Source organism: Callithrix jacchus, chromosome 5 (genome assembly GCF_049354715.1).
Source record: "Callithrix jacchus isolate 240 chromosome 5, calJac240_pri, whole genome shotgun sequence".
NCBI lineage: Eukaryota > Metazoa > Chordata > Mammalia > Primates > Cebidae > Callithrix > Callithrix jacchus.
Window position 1 is genome coordinate 53,800,458 of NC_133506.1, and position 23,144 is coordinate 53,823,601.

The window sequence follows — 23,144 nt, forward strand, 5'->3', positions numbered from 1 at the left end:
CAGTGAGTAAACATTTTAAGCAAATTAAGTGGCAGTAGCAATAATAATAATGGCCACCGTTTTTCAAGCGTCTGCTCCATGCCAGACATTAAATCCCTCAAGTGACAGGGGTGGGTTTTATTACCCGATCATTACAGAGGAGGAAGCTGAGGCTCTGAGAGGTGCCATTGGTTGGCCCGGTGCCACACGGCTGGTGGTGGAGGAAAATTCTACACCGGATCTGCCAGACTGAAAGCCCAGGTCCCTCCCACTGCACCTTGGGGTCACGCTGACAAAGCATTGGGTCTTGAGGGCACAACCCACATTGGCCATCAGGTTTCACCAATGCAAACCAGGCTGGGATGCTGGTGATGAGGCCCACGTGATGGATAAAGACTCCGAGGCTCTTGGGAGGTGACCATTTGGCCTAAGGTCACACAACTAGTAAGGAGAAGAGAAAGGGATAGAACCTGGCCTGCAGAGCGCCGAAAACAAGACAGTGCTGTTCAATCCCAGCAAAACGCTGTTACCTACAGAACACTGCACTCTGTTGATTTGTTTGTTTGTTTGTTTGTTTGTTTGTCTGTTTGTTTTGAGATGGAGTATCACTCGTTACCCAGGCTGGAGTGCAATGGCGCCATCTCAGCTCACGGCAACCTCTGCCTCCTGGGTTTAGGCAATTCTCCTGCCTCAGCCTCCTGAGTAGCTGGGATTACAGGCACGCGCCACTGTGCCCAGCTAATTTTTTGTATTTTACCAGGGGTTTCACCATGTTGACCAGGATGGTCTCGATCTCTTGACCTCATGATCCACCCACCTCAGCCTCCCTGTTTGTTTGTTTTTATTGCATTTTAGGTTTTGGGGTACATGTGAAGAACATGCAAGATTGTTGCATAGGTACACACATGGCAGTGTGATTTGCTGCCTTCCTCCCCATCACCTGTATCTGGCATTTCTCCCCATGCTATCTCTTCCCAACTCCCCACCCCCTGCTGTCCCTTCCCTATTTCCCCCCGACAGACCCCAGTGTGTGACGCTCCCCTTTCCTCTTGTGTTCTCATTGTTGTGGCACATATACACCATGGAATACTGTGGATATTTTTAAGACGGAGATTAGCAAGGGTCAGGGAGCTGTTGAAGCACCTGAAGAAAAAGGAAACTCTCCTCGTGGATATTGAGAAGCTTGAGAGCAATATGCACAGGGACTGCTTTTCCCACCCAGTGTCTCAGTGTCACTTCATACAGTGTCAGGGACCACCTGAAGTCCCCTGAGGCGCCACCAGTGAGATGCCCTCCCTGCTCTCTGGGAATCCCTGGATTGGTGAATATGCTTCAGGCAAGGGAGTGTCCCACATCTGAGATGGAAGGAGGAAACGGTGGCAACAGTCCAGCATGCAGCTGAAGGCCTCCTGGAGTCATCTTCAGAGAGAGAAAGCAAAGTGGTGAGGACTGGGGCAGAGCCCAACAGACCCAAGATGTGCAGAAGCCCAGAGGGGCATCCCAACACCTGCCTCCTGGCTGCAGAGGCTGCTGGAGACTCTGCCAATAGAATGGAGTGCAGAAGAAAAGCTCAGTGTCTTCGTTTCACCACCTGGAAGGCTGGATGGTCAGGTAGCTGGGTCCACTAAGCCAGTCCTGGGCGAGACGTTCAAGTCACCCTCCAGCACCATGGTTGATGTTATCTCTCAAAATTTCTACTGCATTGACTTCCAGAAAGGAGGCAACTTACAATTCACCTGTATGAGGCAGTTTTGATTTTAGAAAGGAAAATAACTCACTCAAGGAAAGATAAAAGGCAAGGCCGCAGGGACATTGGATATTTGCCCCAGGTGGGCATCAACCTTGGCTCTGAGCCCCTGGCAGCCAAGGCAAGTGGAAACATGACGGATGACTCGGCTGCCATCATCATCTGCTCATAGCAATGTGCCCGTTTCTCCAGTAGGCTCCAGCCTGACAGGCTGGCGTAAGGCTCATGGGTAAGCAATGTCCCTGACAGTAAGGAGGGTAGGAGGAAGACTCCGCCTTTATTTGGCCTCCAAGAAATCCAAGGATACACAATGGCGTTTCCATGGGGCCACCAAGCTCAAAGGGTCAGCTCATCAGGGTTTTTTTGGTGATCAACACTTGGGAGCTCAGGAAAGGCACCAAATGGGTCTTCTATCTCCCCACTCGCCAGTGTCAACAATTTCACCCATGACTTCAGCAAGGTTTTCCAGCCAATCTTTGAGACTATAGCAGTTGTCATATACTGAGGCTTCCCACCTCCCAGGCCCTCCCGACAAGCTCAGTGACCAGAATTATCCTCCTTTCTCTTCTACAGATGATTCTTGGCTCAGAGCAGTGGGGAATTCACCCAAGGCCACATGGCAAAACCAGTAAGATGCAAGCTGAGATCTGTGCTGACCCCAAAGCCTGCATCCCCCACTCCACACAGGCAGCTCTTCCCTGTACCTGGGGATGCCAGAGGAGGTGAAGGAACTGGATGTCATGACCTGAAAGACCATCTGGAGCTCCTTTCCAAGAGAAAGCTCCTGTCCACTTTACGAAGAGCAGAAACCTGCCTGACCACCATGCCGGAGACCACCCCCAGGGCCCAACAAAAATGTTTGAGATTGACCACACAAACACACACACACACACACACACACTCAAAAAAAAAAAAAAAGACTTTTTGTTGGCTCCCAAAATATGAAAAAAAAAAAAAAACTTCAAAATAAATGTCTAATGAAGTATCTACAAAATGTAACTTATCGCCCAATGGCAACTCAACCCTTCTGGGATTCTGGATATATTTTATTTTGTAAATGATGCAGACTTCTTTCAATGTATATAGGATGTTACATTGTCTAAAATGAAGTACTCCCCAGGACCTACAAGAGTGTTCAGATGACCCTACCACAGACTGAGCAAAATGTCACCAGGAAGAGTTTGGGACTTGCCCTATATCTGGCCAAGTTCTTAATTAAATTGGAGGTAGATGAAGATAGACAGCTTGCCCCCAGAATTTTAGACACAGGAGTCAAGCAGCTGGCTCTCCAAACAATGAAGGCAGCTGGGCAGAGCTCCTGGCAAATGCACGACTTTGAGTAACGCCACTTGTTAAGTTAAAACAGTACCCTCATCACCCCCCTCAACACCTCATTAGCTAAATGGATTGCCCCATTGGGTTGGGGTTGCTTAATATCTGCCTAGTGACTTTGCAGAACATCTGCCAAGAACAAGATCTCAGTTTTGACATAGTTGATGCTGAGCTATTTTTTCCTTGACTATTATTTGTCAAACAGAGTGCTGAGCTGGGTACAGCCACGTACACTGAGTGTAAAACCACATCATCAACACAGATCTTACTTGCTATAACAGCAGGAAGTGCAGCCAATTAATTTAAAAGCTGACTCCAGTTCTCGAGATGGAAGTGGGAAAGGGCGGCTGTTTCCCAGACGCAGAAAAACTGCAATGGTCACGAAATCATTGCCACATATTTTGATTCCAGAAGTAGCTTAGAAGGTAGGGCTTTAGAGAAACATAAATGGCCTGTAGGAGGTGGGAGAGTGGACCCCACATGCCACCGAGCAAGACCCGTGGCCACTCCCTTGCTGTGGCATCAGAGTCTGGGATTGTTCTAGAGGGACTTAGGTTGTTTCTACCACATTTCTCCATGAAAGGAATTAGAGTTTGACAACAAGAGGCAGTCACATGGGTGTGCCCCACGTCTTCTCACTCCTTTTGTAGCAGACCACGTTCTTCAAAAATTCAAGCCAAATTTTAAAAATCAAGAGATCTGGTCAGGCACGGTGGCTCATGCCTGTAATTCCAGCACTTTGGGAGGCTAAGGTAGGCAGATCATGAGGTCAGGAGTTCAAGACCAGCCTGGCCAACATGGTGAAACCTTGTCTCTACTAAAAATAACAAAAATTAGCCGGGCATAGTGGCAGGCTGTAATCCCAGCTACTCAAGGAGTCCAAGGCAGGAGCATCACTTGAACCTGGGAGGCAGAGGTTGCAGTGAGCCAAGATGGCATCATTGCATTCCAACCTGGGCAATAGAGCAAAACTCTATCTCAAGAAAAAAAAAAAATCAAGAGAGAGCGTTTCAAAAAGCCAGATTTCTAGGTCTGGAGAGCCCTAGAAAGCTCTAGCAGCCTCCGCCTTTCATTTCTGCAGGAGTCGCATCTTGGTGCCCTCTTCAGACAGCTGGCCCCATTGTTGTCTTCCCTTCTTGTTTCCCAGGCCCAGCTCACTCATGCACTCTGCAGGCTGCGCCTCTGCGAGCACACCAGGCACATCCTGCAATGTGGTATAAGGTTTCTTTTTTTTTTTTTTTTTTTTTTTTTGAGACAGTGTTTTGCTCTTGTCACCCAGGCTGGAGTGCAATGGCACGATCTCGGCTCATGGCAACCTCCGCCTCCTGGGTTCAGGCAATTCTCCTGCCTCAGCCTCCTGAGTAGCTGGGATTCCAGGCACGTGCCACTGTGCCCAGCTAACTTTTGTATTTTTAGTAGAGATGGGGTTTCACCATGTTGACCAGGATGGTCTCGATCTCTTGACCTCGTGATCCACTCACCTCGGCCTCCCAAAGTGCTGGGATTATAGGCGTGAGCCACCGCACCCGGCCAGTATAAGGTTTTGTAATGCAGAAACCTGAGAGTTGAACACAGACACTCCAAGGTGGTCTCCACAAAGGAAAGAAGTAAGAGCTATCCCAGTGCTGGCAGGAAAAGGAGGATGCTGGCAAGAGGAGACTGCGTGGACCACTGGAGAGCGGTCAAAGGGAAGATGTGGCCAGCCCGATTCCCATCTTTTACACTGTTTCCACTCCATCTAACGCCAACATGTTACTTTCCAACAAGAGTAATTAGGCGTCCCTTCTGGAGAATGTGTTTGGAGAGCCAAGCTCACCCAGCTTCCCTTCTGCCCCTCACTCAAGAAGCAGACCCCAAAGATGGCTCAGGAAACCTTCTGAAACATTAGCTGTGGGAGCATTTAGTTCCATGGGCTTTACAAACTGAAATTCACAGCCCACACTACACACGACCTCCCGACATTCGCTGGCACTTGTTTTGTACAATAACAATAGTGCTATTATCATTATTGCTATTACTCCTATTACCCCATGCATTAGACAGTCCCCAGAAGGGAGAGAAGGTAATTGGATCCCATCACCCCAAAGCAGTGCTATTGAGTACAATGCACAAATAGCTTAAAATTAAAGGCTGGCATCAGAGCCTGTTCAGTCTATAATGGATTACTAAATGAACACAGACTTACCTACTTTCATCAACACCCTCCCAAAATCATTTGCAAACAGGACAGATAATTTCGTATCTGATTCAGGTTAATTGCCCTGTTTTCCTGCTTCCCTGCACACCAAGGGCCCCCATGGGATTGAACACTGCAAAGTTGTCCAAGCCAGCTTCCACGGGCAAACATTCCCAGTGGGAGCTAATGAGGGGTCATCATCACCTTCTTAGACCCAAACCCAGACTTGACTCTCTGCAAAGTCTTCTGCACGACCAAGTCGCTGGGATCCCTTATCCCTGACTTTGCTCTCCGGTGGAGGAGATACATCTGCCGCTCGCTCTGTATCTGGTTCAGGCGGTGTGCAATGGAGATGGGGGTCTCCCCCTTGGCATCTCTGTCATGGATGGAGGCCCCTTGCCGGACCAGGAGGCTTATACAGTCCAACTGGCCCATGGCTGCAGCCACATGCAGAGGTGTTCTGCCCAGGGGTGATCTGCTGAGGCAGCTGGCTCCTGTAAAATGAGAGCATTGGCCAGAAGGAAAACACATGCAGAGGGGAAGCACAGGAGGGGTCCCGGGCTGTGAAGGGAGGTCCTGCTGCCTGGCCCAGCTCCAGCACTGCCCTGCCTCCAGTCCATTCCCCTGGCAGCAGCCAATGATCTTTCCAGAATGCCCATATCACACTCCTGCTCAGATCCATCACTGCCTTCCACCACCTGTGGAGTGATCTTCTAGGTCTTTCCCGCTCACTCTCTCTCCACCTTGCCACTGCTGCTCCAACATTCCCTCCTGCCATACTCTCCTCCCCGACCCCACCACCAAGGCTCCAATTATACCTACCTTCCACCTTCATCCCTAAAACACACCCTGCTCTCTACCCTGCCCCAGGCCCGTTGTACAACACTCTCACCCATTTTCTTCTGGGCTAACTCTGACCTTTCTTTAGGTTTCATTTCCTTCCTCGGGAAAATCTTCCTTAGTTTTCCCACCCCATGAAACCTCCTATATAAGCTCAATAGATATGCTACATCTTCAAAACACCATGCACACCATTGAACATGGAATTATTTGTGATAATCTATTGACTTCCCCTGAGAAATTCCACGAGGGCAGAAAACACACACGTCTGGCTCACTGCTGTTCTCATCCCCAGCACGTAGCTCAGGGCCTGCAGCAGACAGGTGCCAGGAAATGACAGGCAACGGGCAGCCTGACTCATAGACGGATTTTACTTCGATTGAATTCCTCACCGAGTCCTGCAGATGGATGGACTAATGACAGGTGTCCAATCTGGACTTGTGGAATTGAATCAAACTCTGGGTAACAAATATCATGACACAGAAAATAAGGCAATTCAATTAAATTCAGCAGACATTTCGGGAGCCAGTTTATATGAGCTCTGGCTGGTTGGTGAGGTGAAGTTTCAGATAGGCTCTCAGAATACCAGTGTCAACCATGGTGCCTCCTCCCAGCCACTGTCTGCGGAGGACAGAAAACTTTGCAAAGCTGGCTGTAATTTTTTAACTGGTGCCCTCAAATACATCACAGTGCCATCAGAGTGAAAATGACTTTTTATGAGCTTAAAGGACTGCTGGGCTGTGCAAAGCCCATACTTCATTTTACAACAAGCAAACTGCAGAAAGTCAGTAAAGGAAGGAAGGAGAATATTGTGGAGGTAACTTTACCTATCACAGAGGTTTATACGCCCGATGCATGGCCCAATCATCCAGCCCGAGAAATCCAAGATGTTTCCCACCTTGCTTGGTGTAAGTGGCAAAAATAGCCATGACAGAGCTGAGAGAGGCTGTTGGTGGGGAAAAAGGGGGTCTAATCTGAAGGCAAGTTGATACTTTGGAAAGTCCCCTCCAGAGCCCCAAACCACTGACCAAACACCACGTATCATGTTCTTCCTTTTTCCAAGGCAGCTGATGGTCTGCGCTGTTACAGCTATTATCAGCTATTATCCATTGTTCTTGAATGGTCTGCATGTCCATCAGTGGGCATCTGTTCCAAAAATCCCCCACATCCAGGGAGGATAGTGTACACCTATGGAATGTCATGTAAAGCTCTTTAATTTGGACACAATGTTGGCTAAGACTTTTGCTTCTACCCATTAAGTGAGCCAGAGAGAGAGAGAGAGAGGAAGAAGGCCCTTAAGTGGAGGTGGGATGAAAAAAGAGTTCAGCATGAATGTCTTGTGAGAAAATAATAACAAGGCTTGGGGAAGGGAGAAGGATGAGTCTGCCATCCACCACAGACAGAGCTGTGCCAGCTGGAGGGTGAACTATTTGGGGTTTTTTTGTGTATGTATGTATGTATGTGTATATATATATATAATTCTCCTGTCTCAGCCTCCTGAGTAGCTGGGAGTACAGGCATATGTCACCACGTCCAGCTAATTTTTGTATTTTTAGTAGAGACAGGGTTTCACCATGTTGGCCAGGCTGGTCTCAAACTCCTGACCTCAGGTGATCTGCTCACCTTGGCCTCCCAAGGTGCTGAGATTACGGACATAAGCCACCGCACCCAGCCAGAGGCTAGACCATTTTGGACCACTGCAGCATCCTAATTTCACACGAGGGTGGAAATCGCGCAGACAGCATGGGAATATTCCCGGCAATGTGTCTGGTGGTAAATAAACCAGTAAGCCTTTGTGGCTGCTCCCTGCGTCTTGGGTCCCAAAATGTCTGCCTCACTGAAGGAGAGTCTTCTTGAGACCTGGTGAAGAGAAGGAGGGCAGCCTCTGACTGGTACGCCCTAAGACACTTGCCTAGACAGGGAGTGAGTGCCCTGATGGGGACCCTGACTGGTGCGCCCTAAGACACTTGCCTAGACAGGGAGTGAGTGCCCTGATGGGGACCCTGATTGGTGGCTGACAAGACACAGGTCCAGAAAACCACTGCTGGAGGGACCAGGAAGACAAGATACTCCGTCCTCTCCACCTGCAAAAAATCCCAGTTCTTGAACATTGCAAGCATTCCACCAGAATTACCGTGTTCTAGAAGGTACTGCACAGCATCAACGTGACCTCTGTGCGAGGCCACATACAGCGCCACAAACGCCCTCTGAGACGTCCACTGCTTCCACTTCTCACCCTCAAAATGTTCTGAATTTGCAGTTCGGTAGAAGGAATCTTCAGTAACCCCAAGACAAGACAGCTGGGCAAGACAAGAGGAGTTTGAGTTATTCTCAAAAGTGTGGCTATGTTTTGCTGGACGGCTGGTTGGGCATGCTCAGGGGAAGGCTTGCTTGATGCCAAATTAAGGCTCGTGATGGGAAAAGAGAGGTGCAAACCCTCATTGAGAAGTTGGGAACACCCAGGGCAGGGTGGGGAGGCCATGATTTAAAGCTTTATATATGTTCAGGAAATGCAAATTCAACATTGGTCAGGCTTGGAATGCAAGGAGGTCTTCCTGTCAATATTCGGAAGAGAGAAAATAGCTTTGCCCAGTGTCCACAGGAAGGTGGCTGAAGCCACGAAGGAAGACACCGGCCAATACGAATGGCCTCCCAGAGGGTGACAGGCGTCTCTGGAGACCAGGTGGGCTCTAACCTTCCCATCTATTTGTGTGGCCACTGTCTTTGTTAGGTTTCAGAGCAAGCCAAACATGCACAGGTGAACGGCCCAGTCATGTAACTGCCTCGTGGTGAATTAAGTCTTTGATCCTGGGAGAAAGCTACGGGTCCCCTGAGGGAGGATACTCTTCCCTGATGTGGGAGTCAGGACTGGGGGGGCAGGAGGAGCAGAATCAAGACAAGGATGACGGCAATTCTGACAACCTCAGACAGCAGGGAGGTGACCCCCACGGCCAGAGCAAGAGCCAGAAAACCAAGCATGGACCACAGTGCTGGTGACAAAGGGAAGGGAGGCAGAGGGGACAGAGGAGAGTGCAGAGGAGGAGAAGCGAGAGGGACTGGGAGGAGATATGTGAGGGCTGGGAGGGGGCCCCCACCCTCCCCACTGTCCCCACCAAGGCTGCCTCCTGCCCCATTTGCCCCAAGCCCACTCACTCTTCTGAGTGCCAATCCCAGCCCCTGCTACACCCAGCTTGCCCTGACCCCTTTCTCAGCAAAGAAACTGTCTCCTCTTCTCCAGGAGCACATAGCTTTCCAACCGAATTTCTTTTCTAGAAAGAATATAGCATTGCCCCTCGTGTCGCAGTGATTCATCTTCCCTGTTGGGTACACACCTGTTTTCTATCCTTCTGGCCCCCACTGCCCACCCCAAGAGCCCAGCTCAGCGGCCAGCAGGAAGCCTAGAGGAACATGGGGCCTCTCCCCCTGCACCAGGCAGCATCTGGCCGGGGCCTGCATCATAGCCCTGATTTCTGGGCTGCACATTTCCTTGTTATCTGGAGTTCTCCTCTCAGTGTTAAATTAGATTTCCAACCTTATCACTTATACACATGAACAGAAACGTGCTGCCTCGACTCCTTTGCGGGGCGGGGTGGCGAGTGGGTTATAAATCACAAATCGATAAACCCAGCGAAATGGTAAACCCAAGGAGTGAAGGAAAACCCTCCGTGCAGTGCTTCATAATTATGACACGGCCATCGTTCTTTTCGCTCTGAAACTGTTACTCAAATATCCATATTAAAGACTAATTCCCCCCCTCAACAATTTACGGTTGCTTCATAACATATAATATCCATGTAAAGAAGCATGAAGACACCTTGCTGGGATCCCCTTCCACAGCCGCCAAAACAAGCTGTGTCCATCCGTCATGATGCCAGACACGTAATGAAATCATCCCTCCAGGAACAACATCGTGGAACGTCAGGGTAGCGTCATCCATCAAAACTCCTGCAGGGAACCATTGTTTTTTTTCTTTTAAAAAATTGGGTATTAAAGATAAACTACTACACTGGTTAAGAGATTATCTGACCTTGGGTGCCACAAAGATAATTTTAGAAGTACCAAATACAAATCTCATTTGCTGATGTTGCATGGGTCTGTCTGTGGTCGGTAATGCTTTTTAGAAAATTAATTTGGCTCAGCTCAGAAGCCGAACAAAATTATGATGCCAACAATTTATAAAGTTCTGTAATTATAACTTGTCCTATTGTGAAAAAGTACATGAGTCAGTAAAGTCATTTTATAAGACAAACTCTACAAATAGAATGACTTAAACTTGAGGTAACCAGACACTAGACACAGCACGATGTGGTCATACAAGTCATATGGGGTAAACCAAAATACTGACTCTTGGATAATGTCATTAGTTGGCTAAGGAGGTGACAATGACCAAAAAATTGTTGGATCTTTCAAACTGAAGCTTGGGTCGGGCTTGTCCACCTTGGCACTGCCGACAGTTTGGACTGGGTAGCTCCTCGCGGCAGGGTCCCCCCCGGTTGTTGGGTGTTCCTGGCCTCTCCCCACTAGATGCTAGCAGCATGTTCACCAAATTAAGGCAATCAAAAACGTCTCCAGGCCTGGCACGGTGGCTCGCTCCTGTCATCTCAGCACTTTGGGAGGCTGAAGTGGGCGGATTGTTTGAACCTAGAAGGTTTGAGACTAGCCTGGGCAACGTGGCAAAAACCTGTCTCTACAAAATACAAAAATTATCTGGGCCTGATGGCTCACACCTGTGGTCCCAGCTACTCAGGAGGCTGAGGTGGGAGGATCATCTGAGCTAGGAGGCAGAGGTTGCAGTGAGCCAAGATTGCACCACTGCATTCCAGACTGGGCAATAGAGTGAAACCCTGTCTTAAAAAAGAAAAAAGTCTCTAGACATTGCCGGATGGGCTCTGGGGGCAAAACTCCCCCAGCCGAGAGCCGATGTGACGTGAAGAGCTGATGCTGACGTCCACCTCATTTGCACTCGGGTGCCAGAGCTTCTTTCACCTCATACTTTCCTTGTGAGTAACGACACCAACATTAAGTTTCGGCTCTGCCCAGGTGAGACGATCCGATACTCCAAGTGACTGGGATTCGTGAGTTTTCTGGGGTCATGATGGACTGCTCTGTGCTGGGTACTAGGTACTTAGTGATGACTTGGTGCCCAGACCGAGCACCTATATTCTTTCATCTTAGGACAGTCCTCCAAGGTAGGTTTGTTATCTCCATCTGCTGATAAGCAAACGGAGGCTCACATAGCCTGTAAATGGCCATGCCAGTGCTGGCACTGGACCTGCCTCCCTCCAGGGACACTGACTTCTCCCTCTTGGCTCTATGGGCACAAATTTGCTAGCAGAAACTCAGGATGGCAGCTGTAAACCTGGAATGGTGATTAGCAAATCTGTTAATTAGTGTCCTATTTGTGGTTCAGACGCAGAAGGTAACCTACAATTAGTCTAAGTAAGACAACGACTCCCTACAACTTTGAGAATATTGAGTAGAGCTGTGTTTCCCTGAGACATGCCAGAGTACAACTCCCACCTGCTGCACAGCTCCTGCAGAAATCCGAGCACATCCTCCTTCTACAGTCAGGCAGCCAGCCACTGCCTTTGGCTTAGACAAATACTAATTATCACCAGCCAAATAAATTATCAAAGTCAACAACAGACGTGTAAGGGCAACCCTAGCCTATGGATTTGCTCACCCCCATTTAGATTTGTATATCTCAAGGTTTTCACACATATGATCTCATTTGATCTCCCCCAACCCTCTGCCCAAACTCTGAGGTAGGTAGGAGAGGCCTCAGAGGATTATTTATAGGCAGTAGCTCAAATTTCTCCTAATAATGAGTAGCACCTTCTGTCTTTCTTGTTTGCCACCCACAGCAAGAACTGCAACAGCAGACAGAGGTCGAGCCTCTAACAGTTGCTAAGTGCCTGTTGAGTGATAGTCCTGTGACATCAGTGTTAAGTCACTCCCCTCTCTCATTCCCTCTTAGCTTTCTTGAATTTATAGCTCAGCATAGCTCATCAGTGAAAATAAATGAACAGAAAGGGTGCGAGGCATTTGCATTAAGGATAATTTTCAAATTACTTGTTTGGGAACTCTTACTAAGTCCTTCAATAACTTTCCTCACTTTTAATATGTTAAATACGGACAAGGCTCAAAACACATTCCTTTCCAAAGAAAACCCCAAAAATGTCAAGAGCATCTTCCAAATACTCCTATAGGAAAATAAGTATGTCACAACAATGCTCAACCTATTTTGAAGAGGGCAAGGAAGAGATTTTGGCTTTTGCTGTGCATTTCGAGTTTCCTGAGTCTTTTCTGTCCGTAGCAGGGAAACGGCTCTGAGAATTCTAGAGCTGGTGGCTCTGTGTTACAGATTAGGAAACTGAGCCCCCAGGGCAGCGTCTGGCAGCACCAAGCCCGTGGAGGCAGGCTGCTCTCAGATCTGCTCGTCTCCTTCGCTCCCCAGCCCCTGCAGTACAGCTGCAGTCTCTCTGCAATATCAGCTGTTCACATTCTCTGTGCAGCAGCTCAGAGATTTTTTTTTTTATATCTTCATTTTCTTGAAGTGTTTTGCGTTGATTTCAAACGGGTGGGGAGATGATGGAGCCCAGGGGCTTTGATGCTGTTCTCATATCCTAAATATTGTAGGGAATCGGGATAGGGAAAGCCACATCTTCAGGTCAGGGAAGGAGACTGATGGAACGAGAGATGGGCTCTAGGGTGCCTGTCACACGGGACTTCTCTGGAGCTGGGACCTTGGGGTCCTAATTCAGTCATGGGAAACTTTCAGCTCTGGGTTCTGATTCCAGATGGACTAGCTTTGAGCTCCCGATGTGAACAAGGACACGGCTTGGAATTTGGGGTTCTGATATGGACTGGGTTAGTGCCAGTATTTGGGGTTCAAACGTGGATAGCAGCATTTGCTTTGAGACTTGGGGTCCTGTGAGGGCAGTTTACTCTGGATTAGGGATTCTGATTAAAGTAAGGTTTGCTGTCATTTGGGAGTTCTGATGTGAAAAGGTCTGTTCTGGGATTTGGAGTCCTTGTACAGGCAGGACTTGTTTTGGGGTGTGGGGATCTGTGTAGTCCTGAGCAGTGTGGCATTTGGAGAGTAGGAATCGACCACATCTGCCCTGAGATTTGGGGTCTTCATGGTGATAAAATCTGCTTCAAAATTTGGGGTCCTGCTGTATGCAGGATTTGGTCTGTAATTTGGGGTTCTGGTATAATTAAAGTTGGCTGAAAGATTTGGGTTACAAACACAAGAAAAGTTTGCTTTGAGCTTTGGGGTCCTCAGGGAGGCAGGGTTTGGTTTTAACCTTGACTTTCTTACACAGACATGGCCGGTGTCGACCTCGGAGTGCTGAGGTAGACACAGTTTCATATCTGGGGATTCACATATGGGTTGGTTTGACCTGAGCTTTGGGATCCTGTTGTGGGCAGAGTTTGTTTCATTCTTTGGAGCCCTTATGAAGACATTTTGCATGGATCTGGGTTCTGGTGTAGTCATGGTGAGCTCGGTGACTGCCTTTCAGATGTAAGCAGAGTTGACTTTGAATTTTGGGGTCCATATGTGGGCAGGGTTCATTTTGGGTGCTGTCATCCTTACGTAGACAGAAGTGACTAATAGATTGGGGTCCAGATGCAGAAATGGTTAGTTGAAGACTGGGGGTCCAGAACTGAGCGATTGAGGGTCATGATGTGGGTAGGGTCTGCTCTGGCATTTAGGGTTCCGTTACGGCCAGTCACAGCTTCAAGATTTGTGGCTTAAACATGGGCAGACTTTGCATATAGATATGGGGTCTTGAGGTGGGCAGGGTTTGTTTCAGATGTTAGCAGCCTTGTGTGGACATGGTTGTGGAGGATTTGGGGTTCTAATAGTTACATGGTTAATCTGGCAATTTGGGATTTCAGATTTAGCCAGGTTTGTTCTTGGTTTGGGGGTCCTAAAGTGGACAGAGTTTGTTTCCACTTTGACTTCTTTGCATGGGCACAGTTGCTGGAGGATCGGGGGTTCTGAGATAGTCATGGTTAGCCTGGAGATTTGGGGTTCAGTCTTGGGCAGGTTTTTTCTTGATTTTGGGGTCCTGAGATGGACAGGGTTTGTTTTGATTTGTCATCCTTGCAAGACCAAAGTGGCTGGAAAATTTGGGGTTCTGAGGTAGTCATGGGTAGCCTGGAGATTTGGGGTTCAGTTGGGCATGTTTGCTCTGGATTTTGGGGTCCTGAGGTGGTTAAGGTTTGTTCAAGCCCTGGCATCCTGGGGGGATGTGGTTGCTGGAGGATTTGGGGTTATGAGGTAGTCGTGGTTAGCCTGGAGATTTGGGTGTTAGTGTTAGACAATTCTGTTCCGGGTTTTTGAGTCCCGAGGTCAGCAGGGTTTGTTTCAGGTTTGGCATGCCTGCATGCACATGGTTGGCTAAAGGATTTGGGATTCCGATGTTCTCAAGACCAGCATGGAGGAGGACTTGGGGTTTGCTCTGAGTTTGGGGTCCTAACATGGGCAGGCTTGTCCTGGGTTTGGGGGTCCTGCTGAGGACAGGCTTTGTTTCAGACAAGTCTTACATGAACAGAGTTGACTTTGGGACCCGGGTCTCTTATGAAGACATGGGGAGCCTGAGGGTCTGGCTTCCAGGGGGATCCTGGCATGGACAGGATTCGCTCAGGGTTGGCAGATGCAGCCCATCCAGGCAGGACCTGCTTGTGGATTAGGGTCCTGCTGTGAACAAGGTTCGCCTTAACTGGGAGTCCAATGTGAACCTGTGTGTTTGAGATTGGGAAGTCCCTGTGTGGCTAGGACCCTAAGTGGCCCTTCCATCTGGGTTTCAGGGTGGCTGGGGTTTACGTCGACATCTGGGGGTCCTCACATAAGCAGACTTCCCTTTGGGAATCCAGCTTCAGAAGTGGACTGGGTTCCCCTGCATGTGGCCAGGGAAGGGGTCAGGGCAGGAGTCACCTTCGTCGAGGTACTGGAGCTGCTGGAGGTTGAAGGGGATGCCGACCATCAGGTCCAGCTCCTCCTTGAGCTCCCGCACGGTCATGTCGCCGCGGCAGTTTGCCACTCGGAACATCTCCCCCGTCTCCTCCAGGCGCACCCGCAGGATGAAGACATCAGGGGCCAAGTCGGGCGACGCGCTCCAGCCGCGAGCCCGGGCCGGGGGCTGCGCGGGGAGGGGCCGCGAGCCCGCGGAGCCCACCCTGGGCCCGCTGCCTCCCTGCATCCCGGCTCCCGCACCGCCCCTGCGTCCCGGATTGGGGTCCAGGCGAGGGGCGCCCCGCAGCGGCCCCGCCGCCCGCGTTCCGCCCGCACCCGCTGCCGCCCGCTGCATGGCCCTCCCGCGGCCGCGCGTCATCCCTGGCTCGAATGCGACGGCCACGCGTCATCACCGCCCCCGCCCTGACGCCCCGCGCGCCCCCCACCCCACTGTGACGCCCAGGCCCCGCCGAGGCCCCTCCCTGCCCGCCACCCGAGCCCTCAAGGCGACGGACGGACGGGCGGGCGGCGCCCAAGGGCCCCGCAGTCCTTTCCCGCTCCGCGATGAACAAAGGTGGGGTTACACGTGGCCGCGGGAGACGGTTTTTAAATAACGGAACAGGTCACAGGTGCTTCCCAAAACAACCAGGAGATTTACTGATAAATAGAGAGACATCGCCGAGCGGCCACGCTCCGACGACCTGCACTGGGCCCTGGCCGGATCTCAGGCCATGTCCCCACCCACTTGCAGCCTCCAAGCTGCTGTTAATGTCAGTTCTCTTCACCAGACAAACGGAAGGGGCATTCTTGCTGCTGTTAGGAAAAGGTTATCACTTCTCCACGTCTGTTTAAAATACGATCTTTGCATAAATTGAGATGAGTCACCTGGAGGAATTACAGGTAAACGAGGCTGTCACCATTGCACGCATGGCCTACAGAGCTGTAAAGTGCAGACTTTCGTTATAAAAACACTTCTAGCATGAACCAAAAAAAAAAAAATTTTTTCATAAACATGACTCCCTGAAGCAAATCTAGTCCCGACTTGAGAGTGGACTCCGGAAGTGGGAGGCATCCTTTCATGGAAACTTGCAAAACTGAATCAAAATCTATCAATTTTGAAAATGCTCTTGAATTCTTGACGGCAGAAAGATGCTGATAAACACACTGAAGTGGGGAAATGTCCACTCTAGAAAGGCTGGGATGGTTCTATTGTTAAGATACCTTTGGAGTCAGCTCTGCCTGGAAGAAACTCATCTGTGATTTTCCATTCATTCACTGGAGATGAGGCTGCGTGTTCAAGTAAACAGGAAGCTTACCTGTGGTGGTCAAATTACAAACACTCAACATGGTACCATGAATAATAAGAAAATACAAGTGCTGAAATGATGGGGTGGGAGCTAAGAGGGCAGGAGGAAACAGAACAGTCTTGGAAAAATCTGTTGTTGCAAAAATGAGTAAAATGTAAGCTTAAAAATTATTTTTACAGAGAAATTACTGCCATGAAAAAATCCTTGCATTGGGAAGGAACTCATATTATAGAAAAATGTTAACATAGAAACGGAAATTGTAAAGGTTAGATTATTTACCAAAGAGTCTACAGTCTCTCCAAGCACGTTGTGATTCAGCATGGAAATTATACACACCACAACACAAACTGAAGCTCATTTTTTTCCTTAATGGAAAATTAAGCTCTGTATAGAATACAAGATTCCAGCTGAATAATTCTACTTGCTGCTAGATCCACAGATTTTTTTAAAACACTCTCAATTTGTAGGCAACAAAAAAATTAAAAATTGCTACTTACCAAAGAAAAACAATTATCTCCATTTACTTCAGGCAAGTTTTAAAGACAAGACAAATTGACTGGTTTTGTTGTTTTTTTTTTTAACGTGTAGCTTCCAATATATTAACTCACTTTTAGACATTGCCTAAATGCTACCCTGGGGTGTGATTTGCAAGTCTCACACATGAACCTTATTATTATTATTTTGTTTTAGCATGGTGTATATACTCCTATCTTCCTTTTAAAAGAATTACTTAAATAGAATTTTGAGGTGGGGGGGGCAACATCTTATATACTAGGAAATTCAATACATAGCTTCAAAAATTTCATTAAAAAATAAAGACAAGACAAACAAGAAAGAGATCAAAGGAAAGAACAGAAATAGCTCACAAACCCCTAGCAGAGTGAGTGCTGAAACCCCAGAGGGGCTGTTTCTTCCTTTCTTCCCTTATTCTACCTTTGAGAACATAAAAATAGAAACAAGAAAAATGACATGTGCATACATGTATGTGAAATTTGTTCAAATGGTTAGACAATCTTAAACTATTAATTTTTAAAACCTGGTGAAATTCTAGAGCATTTTTCTTAGTCAAAATTTTAAATGCATGAACTCTAAGAGTTGTGTACTTAGGTCAATTTGAAGAGTACTTCATTGAACCCCCAAAATCACAGGTGCACAGAACTTGTGGGCAGGTTCTGATCAGAGCCAGGTTTTCCTTTTTTTGGTTAAGATTCTAAAACATTAGATATAAAGTCAATATCTATGCATCTTGGTTATCGATTTCCCTCCCAGGTTCTTAAAATATCTTAATATATTTTAATATCTTAATATATCTTAATATATCCCAGGATATAACATATCCATATAAAAATGAAAAATTCTGTTATCAATCTCCCTCCCAAGTTCGTAAAACATATGATAGCATATCCATGTAAAAATGAAAAATCTTTCAGCTTTATGCCTCTATCAAAGGCCAACACACATCTTCAGGGAAACAGTTCCTGTCAGGAGGGAGGAGTACATGCCTGAGGAAAAGTTCCAAGTAGAGTTTGTAACAAAGGCACAATATTAGAAAGATTGCCATCAATCATTCTTTAGAGTTCTTTATCACATTTTTTGAAAGTAAACAAACTGAACTATATTTGTAGCAACTCAAACTGGAGCATAGATTTAAATGATGTATTTGTTCAGCTCACTGATGGGGGCAAATACTACATTAATATATTTTCTTCCTGTCAAGAGTTATTTATATATGTACAGTATTTCATTTAAAAATAAAATATAATGCCATAAGTTATATTTTATAGGAAATCATAAGGGAAAGAAATATGCAGGTCTATAAAAGACTTAAGAGCTTCTAATAAACTACTCGGCAAGGGTGGGGGGACGTCAGATCATACAGTCTGCCATGGAGAAAATAACATGCTGGCAGGCAGCCTGATGGTTCGGAGGCTCCAGTGATCAGTTAGCCACCTGGTCAGCAGTCTTTCCACAGACTTACTGATCAGACTTGATCAGGAGGGCTCAGCCATCCAGAAAAAGCCCTAATCAGGTTCAATCCCTTCGGGGTACAGATGAGAGAGGGGTCAATCATTCAGTCTTTGAGTGCACAGTATGAAAGGTTCCGAAATCTCCACCAGCTGGTATAATATAATCAGTTCCCCTTCAAGTTATGATAAGCCATATGTGCCAAGCATGAAACAGCCAGACTGCAGTTCATCATAGAGTAGTTAATTCTGTTTTTCTAGTACAGTAGTGCCTATGATATTCGCTGCTTTGGTTCTAGGGTTGCAAAAAAGGAAACATCTTGGTCCCGATCTGACTGCAAAGCCAAGATGGGCTCTTCAACGACTTCAAGATGAGGGTTACCAGCATTTCTAAAATATGCTAAAGAGAGAAACCATGAGTCTGAATCATGAGTGCCATGAACTGTGCTCAAAACACACTCTGATTTTGGTTTCTTGTTAGCCACATGTCAGGACAATAAATCATTTTTAAGTCCTTTCAAATGATAAACTGCCTTAATCAAAGAATATTTCTAAAATGTTAAAGATGGACTCCTAACAGTTATGCATATTTTAAAAATTATACTATCTTTTTTTTCCTGCCAACACAAAAGAAATGGCAATGTGTGGAGCAGGAGTAGGCTGCAGGGAGGGTGGGGCAGGGGGTGAAGTGGCAAGAAATGTAAGTGGAGGGCAGAGTTCAAGGTATTTGTCTTACATGTGTGGTGTAGAAATAAATTACCCAAGAAACACAAAGCTTTTATTAAGTCATGTCCAGGTGTAAATAACCAACTAGTTGGGTTACAAATGTTTTCTAACTGACCACAAAATAATACCATTAAAACATAATAGGGGTTAAGGCTTACATTTGCTACCTTTCAGAATCTTTCATGTCATAACTCAAAATTTTTAAGTTTCCCTCATTTTTGGAAAGCTATGTAATATTTTGCATTTTAGCATACGTTTATTAAATGTGAAGACTGAATTACGTTCATTTCCTTAGTCATTTTACAAATAACATAAAATGATGCATAAAATTTAATATATTCATTTACAAAATAAACCTTAAGCGTGCTGTCACATAACCTGCCTTAATTTCCTAGAGGAAATCTCGTTGTAGCCTTTAACAACTGATGGAGTTTGCCTGAAATGTGTGAGTTCCAAAAAGTACTCCACCTACCCTTTTCCAATAGCACCTGCCTTACTTAGGGCCCTGGCTAGCAGAACCCTCACATTGGGCACAGGATCTGACACGAGGCTCAGAAGGCTGGGAAGCAGGTGCTCCACAAACTGGTCCATGGGGATGCACTCCTTGCTCACCACTGCCTGCTCCAAGAAAGTCATAGCCAAAGAAGTGATGTTTTCCAGCAGTCTTCTAGAAATATACACTTCTTTAATCCCAAAGAAGTCATTTCAAAATCTGTAGGTTTGAGGTGTGTGTGAATTTTTTTATCTCAAGCACTGCATTTGGTTAGAAACACAGTTAATAATTTATTACAATTTACTACCAAGCACTGGGTTCCAAGTAGGTTAAATCTGATGGGCTATGGAGTCAGAAAGGTCTAGGTTCAAAATCTAACTTGGTCTTAGTAGCTACGTGGCTTCAGGTTAAGTGGCTTAACATTGATGAGCCTCAAGTTTCCTCATCTGTACGATGACTGGTCTGTTATGCAAGACATCTAGGACTATGCCACCGCGCTGCACACAGCTGACCAGTAAGGATCAAGAACCCTCACCTCTGTCACTCACGGTGGCCATGGCTGTCAAATGACAGTCAAATCTCAAACCATAACCCAATGCCCAGACCTCTGTAAACAATCAGTAAACACAGTCCTGCTGTAGTCCTCAGCATGCGCACACAGCTCCTCCACTTACAAGACTTTACATGTATCCTCACACTTAATTCTCAAGACTAGCCTTGGAATTCAACAGCAGCCTGGTTTTACAGGTGAAAACAATTCATTTCCAATGTGGTGGTGACAGCCAAAGGTCTCATAACCACCAAGTGGCAGCAGGGTGGGGACTACAAGCCAAAGTGTGGATTCTAACTCCTGTGGCTCTTCTGGTACAGGGTAGTTTCTGTCATGGTGAATAGGCGGTGTGACAGCCAGTGCCAATGTTCCCCAGGTGCCAGGCACCATGCTGGGTAGCTTAGATCTGTCAGCCCATGAAAGCCCATGACAACACTAGAAGGCAAGCACATATTCCTAGCCCCCTTTAAGCAGTACACACGGCATCCAATGTGTAGTCTTTTACCTCTACCCCTCACCCTTCCCACCCTTCCCCACGACTCGCAAGAGTCATTTCAGATTTTCTAATCTCAGAAAAATAATTTAAAAATAAAAGCAAAAAATATTTCCTTTAAACTTTCTCTGCAACTTGACTCGGAGCACTGACTTTTCCTTTACAGACGGCCGTGCTGTCAAGACTGTGGTTTTGAGTTTGCTGTTCACTTAGCCATCCAGTGACCTCAGAGCAGACTGCTAAAGCACCCCTGTAATATCCCACTGGCCCAACAGGGGGCGCTGATGAGTCCTCTGGTGCCCGTGGTCATCAGGGACAAAAAGGGCACGTTGGTCTCTGGGGTCAGACACGGTCTCAACCCGGCTTTATCATACTATCAACAAAGTTGGGTGGCAGGTTCACAGAGATTCATTACACCATTCCCTCTACCTTTGTATTTGCTTGAAAACATGCGTAATAAAGTTAAAATGTTTAAAACAATACTTCAGCAGAAAAAAAAATTACGGATTTACACTTCCTGTGTGATCCTGAACAAGTGACTTAACCTCTCTGGGATTCAAATATTTCACCTAAAAGAGCTGGTCTAAAGGTAGACAGGTACGCTGTGCTCAATATACTTTTTTTTTTTTTTTTTTTTTTTTTTGAGATAGAGTCTGGCTCTGTTGCCCAGGCTGGAATGGAGTGGTGCAATCTCAGCTCACTGCAACCTCCACCTCCCAGGTTCAAGCGATTAGCGATTCTCCTGCCTCAGCCTCCCAAGTAGCTGGGATTAAAGGCACCCACCATAACACATTACCTTTTATTAGAGAATTAAATGTGTGGTATGACGCCTGGCACATAAGGGGTATTCAAGAAATAGCAGCCATTATCACTGCCTTTGCCCCTAGGCAAACATAAATCACACCCTCATTTCCAAGAGGCTGAGTAGAGAGGGCGATCTGGGGAGCTGGACAGGATGATATGAACTCTACGTATTTACTCTAAAGAGGTTAAAGTCTCTGCCCCAACCCACTGCCCAATTCATCCCGCTGTTCTTCCAAGGCCACTGGCTAAGGTGAGGTGCAGTGGTGGACACCAGCCTGGACAGGATGGGAGTGGACTGTGGGCCTGACCCTTACCTTACTGGATGGAAGTGGGGAGAGCAGAGGCTTGTTCACTCTGTCTTTAGCATCTAGAATCTATCTGGACCATGGTAGGTATTCAATCAGTATCTATGTGGTGAGTGAGTATGCCTGGGGTACTCATTCACCAGCGGGGAAACCCTGGGGTAGCCCTGGGCAAGTCCCTTCACCACACTGAGTTGGTCCCAATGTCCTATGAAACGAGAGGGCTCAGTGAATAATTCCTCAGTTCCTGGCTAGTGCTCCAGGGCTGAGATTCTCTGTCTGGTAAACTTGATTTCATAACATGGCAGAATTATACCCAGAGTAGATCCCTGCTCGGGTCTTGCTAACCTGACAGATGAAAGCGAAAGCTTGCCTTCCAACCCACTTAGAACAGTGCCGGAACCTTATGATGAGTTCATTGATGAAATTTAAACCCAATGCACTTTCACTGTTGGAATAGAACTTCTGCAGAATTGCCACAACCTGTGAAAAATATCAGAAGAGCAAACTTAAAATGCGGCCATCTATTTGAATTACGAATACTACTCTACACGGAAACTAGACATTTTTATGCACCTTTCCACCTTTAAAATGAATTTATAAGCAGAGGAGAAAGTAATTTTTGTCATGGTCATCATTAGAACACAGAGAAAAAAAGATGTTTAAATATATGGCAATAGATACACACATAAAACCCTTCATAGAAATGAAATTTAAAAGGAGACTGACATTAGAAAAAAACATTATTAATCTTAAGGTTCCAAATTTTAGAGCATGTCCCTTGCTTCATAATAACTAAATCACTATCTTTCAGAACATGTCATTTTTATAAAACTTCAATACCATCAGAGTGTCTTAAAATCAATATTTTCAACTGTGATTTTTTTCATCAGTATTTAGCTGGTATAAAACCCACAGAAAAAACAGAATCGGCTTTTCTACAGTAGAGTCACTGCTCACTAAATATTTTTCTACAAAACCAAGCTGTAAATCAACCTGTATTTTAAAAAACACTAAGCTATTGCTTAAAGGGTTTCATATATAAAAGAATTAACCCATAATTTCCCTCATGAAACACATAACTTAACAAAAAAGCTATCCTACAAATTCATAAAACTATAATATAGTTCCTAATTTGAAAATTTAAAAGTTAAGTTTCACAGGTAAGCTGACAAATTAAGCCCAGAGAAAATAAAATAGTTAAAATGGAAGATACATAAACATTCCTATTTGTAAAAATCACAGAGCAAATGCCCTGATTCCTTACTAGTTTGAAGGAGATCCACCGAACTTCAGAAACGTTATCTGCACACAACTTTAAGACAAGGTGCATTAAGTAATCATAAACATCATTGGGACTATAGAGTTCCAGAATCAGTATCAGCTGTCTGAAATTTTTTTTTAAATTATTTTTGGGCAAAAAAAAAAATTGATTTCTTTTTACTGTCCTTTCATCTTATAGATAA

At 46.4% G+C, this 23,144-nt stretch overlaps 2 protein-coding genes across 2 annotated transcripts in view; both read right to left on the minus strand.

The window, feature by feature from the left end:
- Window positions 1–1,009: 1,009 nt before the first annotated feature.
- ANKRD60 (ankyrin repeat domain 60) lies at window positions 1,010–15,422 on the minus strand. The gene is made up of 4 exons (XM_035299008.3): window positions 15,022–15,422; window positions 9,889–10,019; window positions 8,209–8,374; window positions 1,010–5,728 (listed from the first exon to the last, which is right to left on the minus strand). Exons 1-4 carry the CDS (start codon window positions 15,416–15,418, stop codon window positions 5,418–5,420), a joined length of 1,005 nt encoding a protein of 334 aa, XP_035154899.1. The 5' UTR covers window positions 15,419–15,422; the 3' UTR covers window positions 1,010–5,417.
- A 250-nt stretch (window positions 15,423–15,672) lies between these two features.
- The window catches only part of LOC100413665 (serine/threonine-protein phosphatase 4 regulatory subunit 1), a 78,380-nt gene continuing 70,908 nt past the window's right edge, over window positions 15,673–23,144 (minus strand). The window contains 5 exon segments of the mRNA XM_078372014.1: window positions 15,673–18,594; window positions 18,597–18,731; window positions 19,534–19,654; window positions 22,027–22,161; window positions 22,946–23,066. Of these exon segments, the coding sequence (XP_078228140.1) occupies window positions 18,554–18,594; window positions 18,597–18,731; window positions 19,534–19,654; window positions 22,027–22,161; window positions 22,946–23,066 (553 nt within the window). The 3' untranslated portion in view covers window positions 15,673–18,553.